Here is an 18,528-nt window from a genome sequence, read left to right on the forward strand (position 1 = left end):
AAATTGCAAGGGAGAGGACAGGACAGGAAACTGTTTCAAATGCGGCAAAGGAGGGCACAATGCAGCAGCTTACACAAATGAAATGTACTACCTAGTGTGTAGAATGGAGGGCCACAAATTGGGCTCCATGGGGTGCCCTACTTTCAAGGTGGCACTGAGAAAAACAAAGCAGAGATACAACCAAGACAAGAGACAGGGAGGGACGGAGAAGAAAGGCTGGAATGGAAACTTCCTGCTGGGTGAGGCAATAAATGCTATGACGGCAGCGGCGGTAGAAATGGCAGAAGCGGCAGCGAAAGCAGCAAGAAAAGAGGAAGAGCGGGATATAGAAGAGAAAGAGGAAGGGAGAGGGGAAGAAGAGGAGGAAACACAAAACAAGTAATGCCAGTTAATATATAAATGTAGGTAGGTCCAAGGCTACACACGACTTAGTTTTAGCAACGGCATTGAGGGAAAACATCGATATTGCACTGGCCAGTGTTCTAGCCAAGAAGTCAGAATGGATTACGAATGCTAAAGGAGTTGCGTCAATCCTGTTTATCAATAAACGTATCAAAATAAGTAATCAAAGGAAGGATAGACACAAAAAATATGAATATATATATATATATATATAGCTGCTACATATCACCGAACATCCCCATCAATAAGTATAAGGAAACTACCGACGCAATAATGCAAGACGTAATTGACCAAGGCAAGAAAGCGATTATAGCAGGAGATTTTAATGCGAAATCATCACTATGGAGAGCACCACATACAGATGACAGTTAACTATCTAACCCCGGGTCCACACTGACGCGAACAATGTTCGCTAACATTGTTAGCTAAAAGTGTTCGCGAACATTCAAATAAAATTGACTTGAAATAACATAGCCTACTAAAGTTTGCATTAAAAATATCATTGTTAGCGAACAAAAATTGATGTTCGCTCAAAGGGCGGTAAACTTCAAAGAAAACAATGTTATTTACGTTTTTTGATTGCAAATCCAGATATAATAGGTTCTTGAATAAGTCCAATTTTAAATCTTTCTTTATAATTTTCGTAATATTTCTTTTACAATGAAATTTATATCAATCTTAGTCTTCTCTACAATATATGTTTGCTCTGGGATCATCATAGAGCAATGTGACTATAATTTCTTTTTAACTTCTGATAAAAAGATATGTCAAGATGACATATGTACAAAAGAATTTTTTGGCCTATTCACCCTTGATAAAGGTTCTCGTATCTGTTTAATACGAAATGATGGATCAAGACTGAGTTTCAGCTTGCAGAGTATTAGCATGCATTACTATTATAAGGATTACTATTATGCTTGTATCCCCGCTATGAAGGTGTCTACGGAATACAAGTGCATTAACTCAGATAATTGTAATGCAGAAATGTGTAAGCCAACAGTGTTGAGCTCAGGACCTGGAACATTACCAAGAAGTACAAACTCAACAGATTTCTTTTACACCGGTTGTATTTATCAAGGATGGTGTACAGGATGGTGCTTCTATGACTTAAATGATAGATGCGGCTGGGGACTGGTGGAGGTTATCCCTCAGACATGTTATAAGATCTTACGAAGAGAAAGGTCCGAGTGGATAGCTGAGATAGTCTATGAAGATTCAGAAGTAAGGAATACAATCTACCTGAGTCAAAGCAATCCTGTTATTACTAAGCCTTTCGCCATGACGATAAATTCGATGATCCTCCAGTCTGAACCTATCCAAAATAGTAGGTACCTTCTTGAAGTCACTCCAATACTCTATAGATATGTTCAAGCATGCGAAAAGAACTTTCCAGTTACAGGGATGATAGGGGATTATCAACAGTCTCTCGATCACATAACAACGACATATCCATGTTATATCGTGAGTAGGACGATCTCACCGGTATCAGATTACCAAGATAACGACTTCCAAGACTTTGAGTCAGCAGAGTCAGCAGAACGTGATACTTTTGTTATTCCCATCGTCTCCTGCTGACACCGCTGTCTACACATTATAAATGGACCCTGCGAGGTCAAATCATAGTCAGTATCTATTTAGAGTTGGTCAGAACTAATTTAGAATTCGAGTAGTATCAACTTAGATTCTGTTCCATTTTTCATTGTAGTTTTGTAACGATATTTTTGTTGTTATTCAAAGAAAGTCTGTAATTGAAAATAAAGTGTTTTTTAAAAAGTCGTATTCAAAAGAGTGAATATAACAATTGGCGCAGTCGTTGTAGGATCTGACAACGTTGCTAGAACAAGGAAACCCTAACTAGTAGCGGCGGATTCTAATCCCTCAACAGATAAAGAACCAACAACCCCTGAGGAGTCATCACTCGAGGAAGCAGCGGAAGGAACACCTGGTGAAGCCCCTGGCTGGACGACTTCGAGAACACGACGAATCGGAATGAAGATTGTAATACTGTAAGTCGATATTGAATTGTCTCGATTTATTTTGCAATCTATTTACCATCACTTCAATTCTTTTCAAAACCAATAATCATACTGATTGATTATTGCAAAAAAGTAAATAAGTACTGTTCGATCATTCAAATTTTGACACCAAAAATTTGTTAAGATAAATCAAAATGCCTCAAAACCAACCAGAACCAGAAGCAATCGAACCATACAAGTTATCAGAAATATTTTCAATAGTGCCTGAATTCGAAGGTGATCAAATATTTTTGAACACTTTCTTAAATGCTTGTGATTGTGCATATCGCATGTCAACAGCAGACCAACGCGATCTATTAGTGATTCACATCAAAAACAAACTCAAAGGTAGAGCAGCACAATTGATAAGTTCAAGGAATCCTGGAACTTATCCCGAAATCAAACATTTATTAAATTTATATTTTGGAGATTCTAGAGATCTAACATCACTGATTCACGATCTCCAGCGTATCAAACAACTTCCAAATGAAACACCTCTAATATTTTTCAATCGCCTTCAAGTCCACAATGCCAAAATGCACGCATGTGTACAAAAATCCGTCCTTTCTGCGGAACAGAAACACGCGCAATCCGCACTAATAGAAACAATGGCATTAAACACGCTTTTAACCGGACTAGAACCGCGAATAGGTCAAGTAATTCGTGCCTCAAATCCGGCAGATCTACTTGAAGCCCATGTTAGAATTAGGAGAGAAATGCAACTATCCTATTTCGAACATCAAAAAAATGAAAGACCAAACCAAACACGTCCTCAACAAACAATCAGACGAAACCCCCAACCAACATCCCAAAGAACCTGTCACACTTGTGGTCAGCTAGGTCACATTTCCACAGAATGTCGAATGAGACAACAAAGACCCCAAAATAATTATCAATATTCCAACCAAAGGTTTGCGAGACCGAACCCTCAACCCAATCAAAATTTTTCGAGTCAAACAAACCCTCAACCCAATCAAAATTTTCCAAGACCAAACTTTCAAACAAATTCTCAGCCAAACAGGTCCCAGACTAATCAAAACCAAACTCGACCTCAATCTCAAAACCAATTCAGACCACCCGTAATTCAAAGAAATTCTAATTACCCTGTCAATTTTAACCAAAACCAAAGAGCTCATTTCATGACATACGAATCTCAAGATTATCATACAGGTGATAATCAAGACTATCATACAGCTGATAGTTATAACCATCAATACAACGATTATTACCCCACCGATAATGACTATGATTACTATACCCCTAGTGATCAAGATTACCAATACAACCAAATTCAAACACCTGAAGATCCTTCAATATACCAGGATTTTCTTTCACTTCCGAATACGAACCACCCACCTATTCAACCCCAAACAACCAACAACCAATCGATCGACCCCATATCAGAAGTCCAATCCCAAATTCAGTCCCTGAATATACAAGACTTCAACCCGAACGCGAACTTCCCGGAACAAATTTTCATGTAAGCCCTTTGCTTTCTATGAATTCGAAGAATCTGTACTACATCAAAGACTCTTCCAATACTTTTAAAATCCTCATCGATACAGGTGCAGGAATATCCATTTTCAAACCCAAAACATGCGAAAAATACCCCCTTAGATTCCCTGAAAACGTCACTATACAAGGTATCACTGACCAGAAAATTGTCGTGAATGAATCCACTCTAATAAATTTCACACAAAACGATCCACACAAAGTCTTTATCTACGACTTAGACATCGACTTTGACGGTTTACTCGGATCTGACTTTCTCGAACATTACAATTGTATAATTGACCTGAAAAATAAACAACTTATAACAAACTTTAAAACGGTCCCTTTGTTCAAAGTTTCAGACATAAATGACCATATACTCACTGAAAAACCGAACCAAATTCAAATAGAACCCCGAATGGAGAAAATATTCAAATTACATTGCAACCTCAAGAACACTGAAGCTATACTGCTAGCTGAAGAAAGAGAAAAAGTAAGAATTCCCAACGCCATAGTCAAAATTGATGAAAACGGTATGTTCTACACTACTATCGTGAATACAAACGCGATCCCAAAACAAATAGATTTTTCTGAAATAAAACTCGAACCCCTTCCAACACATGAAACAATTTTGAATATTAATGAATCGTTTTCCCAATATCAACCCCATATTGATCGTATCCAAGAAATCAAAGCGCAACTAAGAACCGAACATTTGAACGAAGAGGAACATCAATCAATAACTGATTTATGCCTCCAATTCGAAGATATCTTCTATTTAGAAGGAGATAATCTCACTTTTACCAACGAAATTAAACATACCATCGATACTAAGGATGCTAGACCCGTCTTTACGAAATCCTACAGGTACCCACAGGTACACAAGGAGGAAGTAAAAACACAAATATCAAAAATGCTAAATCAAGGCATTATTCAGCCATCAATATCCCCATGGTCATCTCCAGTTTGGGTTGTACCCAAAAAGATGGATGCCTCCGGTAAACAGAAATGGAGAGTTGTCATCGATTACCGAAAACTCAACGAGCTAACGGTTGACGACAAATACCCATTACCCAACATCTCTGACCTCCTAGACCAGCTTGGTAAATGCGAATATTTCACCACGCTTGATCTCGCCTCCGGATTTCATCAAATTGAAATTGAACCCAAAGATATTCCCAAAACGGCTTTCTCCGTAGACAATGGTCACTACGAATTTGTTCGTATGCCATTTGGCTTAAAGAATGCTCCAAGCACGTTCCAGAGAGTTATGGATAATGTTCTTCTAGGTATACAGAACGAAAGATGTCTCGTATACATGGATGACATCATCGTATATTCTCCTACCATCCACGAGCACATAGCAAGGTTGACTGAAGTATTTAAAAGACTTCGAAAAGCGAACCTGAAAATCCAACCGGATAAATGCGAATTCTTGAGAAAAGAAGTCGCCTATCTTGGACATGTCATTACCCAAAACGGAGTCAAACCCAATCCAACGAAAATTGAATGTATCCAAAATTTCCCCGAACCAAAAACCCAAAAAGAAATAAAATCATTTCTAGGTTTAGCTGGATACTATCGACGATTCATTTGTAATTTCGCCAAAATTTCGAAACCATTGACCAAATTACTTCAAAAAGATACCCCCTTCAACTTTGACGCAGAATGCAGACAAGCATTCGAACAACTCAAAAATTCACTCATAACGAGCCCCATTCTCATTTACCCTAATTTTGAGGAACCATTTTTGCTCACCACTGACGCCAGTGCGTTTGCAATTGGTGCCATTTTATCACAAGGTCCCATTGGCAAAGATCTCCCAATAGCATATGCGTCTAGAACACTTTGTAACGCAGAATCGAAGTACTCTACAATAGAAAGAGAACTTCTTGCCATCGTTTGGGCAGTAAAGCATTTTCGCCCATACCTTTTCGGACGAAAATTCCGACTAATTACTGATCATAGACCCCTCACCTGGCTTTTTTCAATAAAAGACCCTGGTAGTAGGCTGGCACGCTGGCGACTCAAACTCGAAGAGTATGATTACCAGATAGAATATAAACCCGGCAAAATCAACAAAAATGCAGATGCACTATCCCGGATCAAAGTCAACTACTTCAAAGAATGCGCGAATTTCCAACACAAAATTTCCACACACGCATCCAATGAAAACGAAACCGAAGTAAAAGCGGACCCCGAAATAAGTGATAACCCTAATGAAAACATCCCTGAAGAGAGAAATAACCCTGAAGGAAACGACACCCCTGAAAACGAAATACCCGTAGAAACCATTCAAGAAGAATTTAATACATTTGTTAATTTATATAAATCAAAATCTCTAATCGATTATTCCAAAATAGAGTTCGACAATTCTCAACTTCTCGACAAACATCATAAAAACATTGTTAGTTTCTTTTGGCAAAACAAACTAGAACCGTTACATTATGAAATCATCGAAGACCTCTTCGAAGAACATCCAGAGTTTTACAATGATAGAATCAACATACTTTCTAGTAAATCAGTAAAAGATCGTAAATACTATATCATACCCCTTCCTTTTGATCCTGAATCTGTCATAGAACACATGTTCTATATTATTTATAAATCCCAAAATGAATTCGATCTAAGAAAAACTTTTTCAATCGAAAACAACCTAGAACTATCCATACTAGAAATATTTTCATTTATTTTTGCCGACAAGGAAATCAAATTGAAAGTCTGTCAAAACTTAACGACAACTCCTGACCCCGATCAAATTCCCATAATCATTGATCAATGTCATTCAGGAAAAACAAATTTACACCGTGGCATTAATGAAACCATCAGAAGAGTAAAACAGAAATACAACTGGCAAGGTCTCATTAAAGACGTCGAAAATTTCGTGAAAAAATGCGAAATTTGTCAAAAAGTCAAAATTTGTCGAAAAAACCTTAGCACACCTCTCGTCATAACTGAAACCCCAAAAACCCCTTTTGAACGTATTAATGTAGACATTTTCGAAATTCCTACAAAATACTACGCTTTGACAATAAGAGACGAACTGACTAAATTCACACAAGCATACGCCATAGAAGACAAATCCTCAAAATCAGTCGTGAATACCCTTCTTCTTTACTTCCAACACTACGGTACACCACTTAGGATACATTGCGACTACGGTCGAGAATTTACAAGTCAACTTATGAAAGACTTATGCTTTTTGTATGACATTAAACTAACATATTCGAGTGTAAATCACCCACAATCGAACGGATCAATCGAAAGATTCCATGCCACATTTGCTGAAATGATTCGTGCCCATAAAGCTGAAAATCCCGACGAACACCCCATGAACGTTTTACCATATGTAGTTATTTGCTACAATAACACGAGAAACAAAACAACAGGTTTCACACCGTACGAATTAATATTCGGACATACAGCTAGTCGATCCCCAGAAACGCTCTATAACCAAAAAGACCTAATTTCAAAATATGTGAGAGATCTCAATAACCGCATGACGTATTTCTATAAATTGGCCAGAGCAAAAACCGAAAGACAAAAAGAAAAGTCCAAAATCAGATTTGATAGGACAGTTTCCGAAAACGTCCCTAAATATAAAGTAGGAGCCAAGGTTTATGTGAAAGAGTCACAAATTTCAAATAAACTCGAAAATAAATTTAATGGACCATTCGAAATATTAGAAATTTATCCCAATTCCGCGATGTTAGTGAATTGGAAAACGCGAAATAAAACTAAAGTAAATTTCGACCGCTTGAAACCTTTTCATGAATAATAATCTTTTTCAGGACACTCCTGCTGTCATCAACAGCCAGTGCCCAATACAACTTAGAGTCAATCAATAACTCGATCGGCGTTTTCTTCCATCAAGAAGGAACCCTCAAAATAACGAACGAAAAATGGACCCTTTTGGTCTACAAAGATTTATCATCCATCAAAGACGCTCTATACAATAATGATAAAATCCTAGAAAACCTAATTTATTTTCTTGACAGAGACGAGCCTAGAATACTAGCTTTCAAAGCTCAAATAAAAACACATACCAGTCTTTTAACCCAAATATCAGACTCACTACAAGTAAAGTTTAGAGATATCTTCACGGACACAGAAAAATTCGAAAAAAGAACAAAACGTGGTTTAATAAATGGCGCAGGAACTTTTTGGAAAGCAATAACCGGAAACCTTGACGCATCCGATGGAGAATATTTCACGGATTGTATCAATAAAATAAGCCAAGACGAACATCAAATTGAAAATCTATTAAAAAATCAAATATCTGTAACCACCTCGGTGATCAAAAACTTCAATTCAACAATTCAAAAGCTACAAGTTGATGAAGAGACTTTCAATCAAGATATAAAAGAAATCGAAAAATCATTAATGGAAATATCAGACGATATGGCATTTTACGAAGCTCAGATAAAAACTCTAGAGATATGCGAATCACTCATGGAAAGCTACCTATTCCTTGAAACTTTTATTGGCGATATTATCAATTCAATTACTTTCGCTCGATTGAAAATAATTCATGGTTCAATCATAACATCAAGAGATTTACTTTATTCACTTCAAGAAATATCACAAACATTGAACAAAAATAATTTACCATTATACGTCAGTATTGGAAATATCCCCCAATACCTGGACCTTATTGAATTGCAAGCATATCAAACAGACAATAAAGTAGTATTTGTTTTAAATACTCCCCTAGTAGAGCCTGAAACGTACACACTTTTTCATTTATATCCAATACCAATCTTGGATGCTCGAACAGGACTTCACCATATATTATTAACATTTCAAAAATTTATTGCGCGAGACGACGATTCAATGTTGTACACTTCTTTTCAAAATTTAGATAATTGTAAAGTGATCAAAACCGACTTGAAAATTTGTGCAGAAGTGCTTCCATACCCGATAGACAGCAACGCTATTTGTGAAGCCCAGCTCCTCAAACAAACTCTGCAATTGCCTGAAAATTGTAAATCAACAGTGATCTACGCAAAAGACTACAGCGTTCAAGTGATTTCTCAGAATCTGTGGCTGATATCAATATCCGATCCTCTACCAGTCACCATAAACTGTATTGGCAGAGAAGTAATCACAAAAATCATCGAAACCAATACCCTCCTGAAACTTCAGCCTGAATGCAACGCCTTCATTGGAAACACGAGAGTTCATTCCAAATATTTCGTTGAAAAATACCAGAACGTAACTTACAACAAACATGCAGTCCAGATACCATATCGATGCTGTGACCACCTCCCGGAAAAATCAAAACTCCCGGAGCTGAAACCCCTGAAATTAAATAAAATAAATGTCGACGATCTCAACATTGCCGAACACAAGTTGAACCAATACTCAGATGAATTGGACAAACTCATCAACGAACCGTTCGTGAACAAACATATTTCTTGGTTCACGTATTTTACAATTGCTCTCATCATCGCACTAGTGATTTTGTATATTTTCTGCAAGTGCCGTCGCAAGAAGTCAATTGCGATCGGAATCACCCCTTCAAGCAACGACAACCCACCGAGACCACCAAGAACGAGAATAGTACCCAGAACCCTGGCAAGATTCGTTCCTAGAAGAAGACCCAGCGTCCGTCTAGAAGACCCTATTGAAGAAGATGTCGAGCTAACCACGAGTTTGAATGAAAAAACTTTTTCTTAATAAAAGTTGCTGCAAAGCACCAACTTTTCTTTGATAAGGGGAGTTGTTATATCGTGAGTAGGACGATCTCACCGGTATCAGATTACCAAGATAACGACTTCCAAGACTTTGAGTCAGCAGAGTCAGCAGAACGTGATACTTTTGTTATTCCCATCGTCTCCTGCTGACACCGCTGTCTACACATTATAAATGGACCCTGCGAGGTCAAATCATAGTCAGTATCTATTTAGAGTTGGTCAGAACTAATTTAGAATTCGAGTAGTATCAACTTAGATTCTGTTCCATTTTTCATTGTAGTTTTGTAACGATATTTTTGTTGTTATTCAAAGAAAGTCTGTAATTGAAAATAAAGTGTTTTTTAAAAAGTCGTATTCAAAAGAGTGAATATAACATCCATTAAACAATATACAGTGCAGAGGTGCATCTTGCGAAATCGCTTGTACTATACCAACTTCTCCTATAAGCAGATATTTGAATAGCTCTAGCCTTAATACGAAATTAGAAGATATCCCTTACGTCATCTCTCGTCCAGACTTAAAGAGTTTAGAGGTCCGACGTGAGGTAGAAGCCCACTTAACGTTAACAGCGGTGACTGGTGATGTAAAAAACCTTAAAGTTGTGAGTCCAAATTGCAAGATCTCTTCTATTTATACGATGGGATGTACGGGATGTTTTGAATCTTCTATTGTCGGTCTTCTCGCATCGGATATGAAGAATCCGGGGATCGTTACAGTCGAATCAAATTAAATTGTTTTTCTGACTTCCGTAGTGCATTGAATTGTTGTGAGCTCAATATTTTCAATTCAGTTACGTTATAAGGCTTTTTCAAAACTTCGACAATTCCGGGGTGATCAGTCCTAGTTTCATCGTTTACACTCGGGTTATCCAGCAATCTCTTTGTTCGTGAACGTGTTATAACATTCACAGAGGCATCAATTTTTCTGGACATTTCTTTCAAGTTGTCAGATGGTATTTCTACTCGAGAAAGAGCGTCTGCAACGTTTGAATTGCCCTTAACGTACTGTACTACATAGTCATATTCATCTAAAACAAGTCGAAATTTCGTCAGTCTACTAGACGGTTGATTTGAGCCGTACAAAAATATAAGAGGCCTATGATCGGTCTGTATTACAAATTTTCTTCCATACAAATATGGTCTGTAATGTTTCACTGACCAAACTATAGCTAAAAGCTCTAGTTCAATAATGCTATAATTTCTTTCTGCTTTATTTAATGTTCTACTGGCATATGCAATTGGTTTATTGTCTCCGTTACAGAGTACTCCTGAAATTGCTATTTTTGAGGCATCAGTTTTCAGTATGAAAGTGTTTTCAGCTGAAAACTCTGGATATTGTAAAACTGGAGGTGATGTTAATCTTGATTTCAAATTTTCAAATGCTTCTTGACATTCATCAGTCCAGATAAATTTTTCACCTTTTCTAGAAAGTTTGTTCAGAGGTGATGTTATATTAACAGGGAAATACTTCACTCATGATTAAGTTACAACATAAAAAAAGTAACATATCAGTGATTCAACTGAGTGAATAAGTCGCTGTTATCTATCAGTATTTATGAAATGTTTTTATTTTATTTACGAGAGACAGCATTTGTAGGGCATTTAAGGGCTTTTAAGTTAGTTTAATTAGTTTTGTAAGAGTTCTTGTGTGGCATTCATGATTCATATGTAAATTAGACTTTGCAACAACGTAAAAAGTTACATAAAATAAAAAAATCTGGAATAAATGATATTTTTTAGTTACTTTTGTAATACTTCTTGTGGGGCATTCATAATTCATATGTAAATTAGACTTTAACAACGTGAAAAGTAATACAATATAAAAAAATAATGGCAAGACCCCAACATATGAAAAAATCTTATGTAATTTATCAATGATTCAACTGAGTATGTAAGCTACTGTCATTAGTATTGAAGAAATGTTTTAGCCATATTGTATTTATGAAAGACAGCATTTGTAGGGCATTTAACCTTCTGTTAGTCGCGTTCGGTTTGTGAGACCGACCATACACTTTATTCAGCGTTATTCTGGAAATCAAAGTGGGGGCCACCTTCCACTCCGTGTATCTTCTCAAGCGGAAGCGACAAAACGGCAGTGCTAACGTGAGTGTTACAAAAGTACGTTGTGCCAAAAATATTTCGTCCTACGGTGTGAGAGACCGACGCGGCTAATCACGTTTTATTTTTGATTATCGTGCAATTTTTATTGTGAGGTAAGTTTTTCTTTTTATATGTAATACATGTAAATCAATAACAATATTTATTTTAGCTATGTGGTTTTACGAAAGAGAACAGACTCGACTGCAGGAAATGCTAGAACTTGTCAATGACGAAGAGGGACGTATGGCGTATGACGAACATTCAGATACAGATCAGTCTGATGACGAGGAGGTGGATCATGTTGAAGAGCAACACGATAATAGTGACTCTGAGCAAGATATTTCTGACGATGAAGAAATGATAGAAGAAATTCATAGCATAGCACGAGAAACCGCTTAGAACCACTGGCAATATGGGAGTATTTCTTCAATGACAAAATAATCAATATTATAGTGGAATGTACCAACGAATACATCGAATATGTTTCTGATAATTTTGCTCGAAGAAGAGATGCAACCCCAACGAATCAAATTGAAATTCGTGCATTTTTTTGAGTTATCTACGTGGCTGGTATTTATCATGCAAACCGTCTATATACCGAAGAATTATGGAGGGGTGATGGATCTAGTGTAGAGATTTTTCGCCTCACGATGAGTTCACAAAGATTTAGATTCCTAATTCGTTGTTTAAGATTTCACAGCAGAGAGACTCGAGTGATACGAAAGGAAATAGATAAATTGGCTCCCATACGCAATGTTTTTGACCGTTTTGTTGCTAATTGTCAGAACTGCCTCCACCACTCAGAATCTGTAACAGTGAACGAGATGCTTGCAGGATTTCGAGAAAAGTGCAGTTTTCGCCAATACATCCCTTCGAAGCCGAATAAAGACGGGTTGAAAATCCTAGTATTGTGTGATGCCAAAATGTTCTACACGAGCAATATAGAAATTTACGTCGGAACACGTCGGAAGGTCCGTACAGAGTTTCGAATAGTCCTTTCGATGTAGTTTTACGACTCTGTCAACACTTTTTTGGTTCTAATCGCAATGTTACGATGGACAATTGGTTCACCTCTGTACCTCTTGTGAAAAAGCTACTTGACCACAAACTCACAGTTATTGGAACTATCCGGAAAAACAAGAGAGAATAACCAATAGAAAATTGTGCTGTTACTTTCTAGTATGCATGATAGAGTTGAAATAGATGCAGGAACAGATGCAAACAAATCAGTCATGATCATAGACTACAATAAAACTGAAGGAGGTGTAGATACAGTGGATAAACTAACTGCAAGCTACAACTGTTCCAGAAACTCGAGCGGTGGTACTGAAGTAAAACAAGAATTAGACCTATTTAAATAATCATTTTCCGGTTCAAAGTCACGTTTTTGACATAATATATTATGCAAACATACAGCTGGTAAAATAATATCTTGTGCTGTGTCTGGCTGAACTTCTATGTATCGAATAAAAATTCTCCAGCGAGCAGCTAAAATCCCAAAACTGTTTTCTACTACTCTTCGTGCCCTTGGCAGACGGTAGTTAAAAATTTTTTGGCTTCATCTCCGCCATTTCTTTCACTATAAGGGCGCAGAAGATAAGATTTTAACGGAAATGCTTCGTCGCCTACTATAATTGCTGTCAGTTTCTCATCGGCAGGTACATTAGTAGAGGGGATAAGAGACTTTTGGGGCGTACGGTAGTGAGTGGGAAAGAGAGATGTGCGACGTAATCGATGCATAGAAGGATGGAATGAGCATCGAGTAGATTCATTTGACAGATAACGGCGCGGTGAAATTACAAAAATAAGGTATAATATTATTAATGAACGAAAAATCGGATTAACTCTTTCAGTCATGGTGTTCACCTTAGTATACGTCCATTTAAATGGTGAAGAGCTAATATTTCTTATTTTCGATAGCTTATGAAGACCACAGGGGAATATCGGGCTTAGTCACAAACAAATCATTTTTGAGTTATCCATGCCGCGTTGTAGCTAAACTGCGACTCTATCGTTTAGCTGTGAAGAACTGGCTAAAAACGAGCTAAGTTCCGAGATAGTAGCGTGGGAAAAAACGATGCTCGGGGGAAAAAGGTGGCGTAGTCCAGCGGAACAGGGGAAGAATGGGCTGAGTCCGACCATGTGATATGTGTGTGCTTGCGCGTTGACTCCGCCATTGTTGTTTACAAGAGTCGTTCTGCGTTGTTCGTGAAATTTGAACGCATTTGTAAGCTGTTAATATTATTTCAACTTAATTAACTGATTGAGAATGGAGTGTGACATTGATAAAATAAAAGTGTTAGAAAAGCAACAAAGAAGAGACAGTCGTTTGGTAGACTCACAGACGTAGCCAAGCGTCTAAGGCTGCAATCTCTTACTACTGGAGATGATTGCAAGTGCAAGAGACTGAATTATTTTACCAATATTACAGACGAAGACAGGAAAGCAACAATTAAGTATTTTGATGCCCTGGGAACGTATGATGAACAAAGTTTGTACCTAACAGGGCTCATCACAGTTCTGCATGTAGCTAGAAGGCGACCCCGTCAATCCGAGGCTGTTGCTGATTTTCATGAAGCAACCTACCGTTATAGGTGAGTGAAATAGTCCAGTTTTGTTATAAACCACTCTAAATTATGTTAATGAGAGGAGATAAAGGCCATAATCCAGCAGAATTCCGTTGAAATAAAATATTGGTGTTCATTTTTAGGGCTCGCGTCATGCGTGACGGAAAATATGAAGACGTCCCAGTCTGTCGCAAGGCATTCATTCACGGAACAACAAAGAGGCGCATAGAGCACATCGTCATGTCACTGAAACTTGAGGGACAGGCTCCTACCGATGGTCGTGGAAAACACAAAAACAGACCGCACAAGTTGAGTGAAGCAAAGGTGGCTGCTGTAAAGAATCATATCGCTTCCTTCAAAGGACGAAATGCTCACTACAGCCTTCAGAAAACTTCTAAGATCTTTCTTCCTGAGGAGCTAAACGTGAAGAAGATGCATCTCATGTACATGGAGAAAAATCCAGGTTTGGCTGTATCATATGAATCGTACAGGTCAAACTTTGTGAAAAACTTCAATATCTCGTTCGGCTACCCACGCATAAATACGTGCAGTTTCTGTGACGAAACTAAGGCAAAAATTAGCGCATTAGAAGCAGATTTAACGAAAGGTCTATAAGTGGAAAATGAGCTTAACACGCTAAAAGTTGATTCACAAGTCCATTTAGCAAGAGCAAACCGTTTTAATGAAGTAAAAAAGAAGGCTAAACTCCTCAGCCGCACTACTTCTGATACTGAAGCTATTGCAATGGACTACCAGAAAAATTTACCACTTCCCAATGTCACCACTAACGATGTTTATTATACGCGGCAGCTTTCTTTTTATTCGTTTAATATACACCAGCTATCAGACAACGAAAGTGTTTTCTACACGTATCCTGAAGGGAGGTGAAAAAAGGGGCTGATAACGTAGCATCCATGCTTCATGACTCTATACACAACTTCCTTAAGCTGTCGGTAAGAAAATTGCTTATTTTCTGTGACAGCTGCGGTAGACAAAACAAGAATTACAAACTGTTCCGATTAATGCATTACCTTGTGCACATGGAGAAACGGCTTGACTACACCACAGAACACCCTATCTATACAGAAGCGCATCTGAAGCGTTTCCGCTAAATCGCAAGCTTGGCTTGTATATTGTCAACCTCACATTAGTCATTTGTGTAAGTGAGGTTAGGTCTTAGAACAGTAACAATAATACACTCAACTATTAACAACTAAAGATGGCTAGCTACCGAGGTGGAAGTGTTTGTGCCTATCGAGGATGCGACTCTAAATCAAGGAATAGGACGACGTCTCTCTTTAGATTTCCTAAAGATATTGAGGCCCAGTTGTACAATCGTGGTTTAAGCCGAGGTTCACATGAACCAGGTTCAAAAATGAACTCGGCTCAAAAACGTATTTTGTTGTTCATACAATATTTGAGCTAAGTTCTTCGAAACCAAGTTCACGGAATAAAACCATAGGTTGGTATTATTGGCGCATGCGTATTTTCAATTCATGCGTTGAAATTTTCTCATAACCGTTTTTGACACAAAACAGTTGTGTAATTTTTGACTAATACTAATAGCAAATAACAAGTTTTTCATTATTCTGTGGAGTGAACGGTGATAAACTATTTGGAAGAATTTCTTATCAGAAATTTTACAATATTGTTAGACTCCTGACTTCCGAGGTAAGCAATCAGTGTCAGATGAAAAATATTTTATATTTTCTTGGGTCATATTCTTACTTATATGAATTTTTATAGTAGACAATGGAAACATCTTCAGAAAGTTAACACCAAAGAGCAACAAACTTCAATTCAAAAGAAGAAGCAGTTTTGCTTAGTATTGTTACAAAATATAAGGGAATTATTGAAAATAAAAAAACAGACAGTAACAATAATAAACAAAAGCGTGAATGTTGGGAAAAAATTGAAGTACAGTTCAACAGTCACAGTGGTGAGGTCTTCAGAGATTGGAACACGTTAAGGAAATAATATGAAAACATTAAAAAAAGGAGTAAAAGAAAAATAGCAGATGCAAAATGTCATGTAATGTCTACTGGAGGAGGCCCACCGAATAAACCAATTGAAGTCAATGATGTTGACATACTTGTAAGGGATATTTTGGGCAGTAGAGTTGAAGGACTGCAATCTGAGTTTGGAGGTGATGCATCTATTTCAGGAACAGGTTAGTTATTACCATCTTTAACAGAGAATTGTGTTTTATTCATTCATTCAAATTTCATTCAAGACTTTCTTACTGAAATAGCAATATGTCGCTAGGATAACTTTGATTTCCTTTGTTTTTAGAATTTATAACAATTGAATGTGAGGATAATGATATCTCTTTTGGAATACCTGAGGTGATACCAAATAATGATTTTACGGAGGAAGAATATGCCATTCAAGGTAAGATACTACACAATTATTTTAATGAAATGAATAAGGTATACTTAATGCCACATTTAGAAATATCGTTTACCAGAAAATTACTTTTTTTCAAGGACAATTGGAGAATACACAACATGAAACAAAGAGAATGGATCAGATGAAAGAAGAAACAAAGGCTAAAATGGACTGGTCCAAATCTACTCCCGACAACTTAAGGACCCCAAAATCTAAGGTTCTTATTTCAGGTAGGTAAACATGTACTTTTTTGAGATGAGCATCAATAGCCGATGTTTCAAGTACGATGTCGATGTTTTTTTGCCATCCAAATGTTCCATGTTGTTGGTATATCTCGATGGTATTGTTTTGAACTACCATCAATGTTTTGTACAATGGTACATATAGAATTTAGTGACGGGATAATTCGAATGGAAAATGATTATTCGATTCTTGCAATAATCAATTTTTGTCGACAACTTTAACATTTTGGTTAGATAATATTTAGTAAAATAAAACCTACTGACCGAAAAATAACGTTTCAATTTTACTTTCAGGCGAGTCTGGGAATAAGCGAAAAAGGAATGAGTATGAAACACTTTGTAGTAAAGTAAGTCACTGGGCAGAAGCCAAATCAAGTTTAGAGCAAATAAAAATTTCTCAGATGGAGAAAGAACACAATTTGAAATTGAAAATAATGAAAGATAAATCAGGAGCTGAAATTGAAATGATGAGAAAGGAGACAGAAGCCAGGATTGACAACTCCAGAAAAGAACTGGAGGTAACCAGATCGTCAGGACCAGATGATGTCCTACTACCCTTCTTTGAGAAAAACATTATTCTGGTATAAAAAACTTGGTGTTCATATCCTGCAGCTCCTTTTGTTCAATTCTTACGTGATATTTTGCAAATACTCGGGAAGAAAAATGACATTATATGATTACCGTTTAGCTGTGACTGAAAATCTATTGCCTGATATACCACGTAGAATAGAATATATGATATTCAAACACGTATCTAGTAAAATTGAAACGGTTGATGCCACAAAGAGAACACCAAGAAAAAGATGTCGTTTTTATTTCCAGAAGAAAATCAGGAACGACACTGTGTGGGAATGTAAGACTTGTCCAGATAAACCCGGTTTGTGTGTTGAGCCATGTTTTAGTCTTTTTCACACTTTTTTGACCAAAAATTGCAAATGTAATATAATATAATTTTGTTTTGAAATGTTTTTTTTACTTGTTGTATTTTTTCTACTTGACCATTTTTACCCACTAACGCCATATGGCGTCATCCGCATATATCCTTGAAACTTTGGTACTGTGCGTAGGACGCCAATAGGCGTCCGAGTCTGATTTTTGTATAAATGAAGAATTACTGCCTTTCCCAAAAAAAAACTATACAGCTCCAAAAACTTTATTTAAAAAAACATGTCCCGCACAGGAGTGGAGTCCTTAATTATTTTACGCAGCAAATGTACTAGAGACCGGAGAGTACGGAGAGACCGGAATGGAGAGCGTATACATTAGGGGAATGCTCTGCAACACCACAAAGGAGGAGATAGTTGACGCTGTGAGGACAGTAGTAGAAGCCTGGGAAAAGAATTGGGGGATAAGTGAAACCAAACCGGCAGGAAATAAAACTGTAACAGCCACTTTGAAACTGCCAAAAATAGATAGCAGAGACAGTAGTACCCCAGGGATTCATAAAGGTAGGACTGGCCCGATGTAAGGTGGAGATGAGACACAGAGTGCCAAACTGTAGGAAATGCTGGAGCTACGAACATAAATCTGAAAATTGCAAGGGAGAGGACAGGACAGGAAACTGTTTCAAATGCGGCAAAGGAGGGCACAATGCAGCAGCTTACACAAATGAAATGTACTACCTAGTG

General features: G+C 37.3%; 2 protein-coding genes across 3 annotated transcripts; both read left to right on the forward strand.

Moving 5' to 3' along the window:
- Position 1: 1 nt before the first annotated feature.
- LOC141486837 (uncharacterized) lies at positions 2 to 14,664 on the forward strand. Of its 2 annotated transcripts, XR_012468070.1 has the most exons (3): positions 2 to 2,408; positions 7,700 to 14,297; positions 14,414 to 14,664. XR_012468070.1 is itself a non-coding variant. In XM_074185407.1 (2 exons), exons 1-2 carry the CDS (start codon positions 2,392 to 2,394, stop codon positions 9,585 to 9,587), a joined length of 1,905 nt encoding a protein of 634 aa, XP_074041508.1. In that variant the 5' UTR covers positions 2 to 2,391; the 3' UTR covers positions 9,588 to 14,664. The 2 variants fall into 2 exon arrangements, 1 of the variants encoding a protein (XP_074041508.1); XM_074185407.1 differs by having other exon boundaries at positions 7,700 to 14,664.
- On the forward strand, positions 11,863 to 18,415 carry LOC141486842 (uncharacterized). Its single transcript, XM_074185413.1, has 4 exons — positions 11,863 to 16,440; positions 16,563 to 16,661; positions 16,757 to 16,888; positions 17,195 to 18,415. The coding sequence occupies exons 1-4, from the start codon at positions 16,305 to 16,307 to the stop codon at positions 17,485 to 17,487; spliced, it is 660 nt and encodes a 219-aa protein (XP_074041514.1). The 5' UTR covers positions 11,863 to 16,304; the 3' UTR covers positions 17,488 to 18,415.
- The last annotated feature ends 113 nt before the right edge of the window (positions 18,416 to 18,528 follow it).

The sequence above is a fragment of the Leptinotarsa decemlineata genome, unplaced genomic scaffold (genome assembly GCF_025532065.1).
Source record: "Leptinotarsa decemlineata unplaced genomic scaffold, Ldec_3_MD MMD2_tig00026374_RagTag_RagTag, whole genome shotgun sequence".
In the NCBI taxonomy this organism is placed as follows: Eukaryota; Metazoa; Arthropoda; class Insecta; order Coleoptera; family Chrysomelidae; genus Leptinotarsa; species Leptinotarsa decemlineata.

What these genes read in the sequence shown, in the direction of transcription:
- LOC141486842 (XM_074185413.1), top strand. Translation starts at nt 16,305, where the DNA reads ATGTCTACTGGAGGAGGCCCACCGAATAAACCAATTGAAGTCAATGAT. An exon ending in GGAAGAATATGCCATTCAAG is followed by an intron (nt 16,662 to 16,756) that starts GTAAGATACTAC and finishes CTTTTTTTCAAG; the next exon opens with GACAATTGGAGAATACACAA. An exon ending in ATCTAAGGTTCTTATTTCAG is followed by an intron (nt 16,889 to 17,194) that starts GTAGGTAAACAT and finishes TTTTACTTTCAG; the next exon opens with GCGAGTCTGGGAATAAGCGA.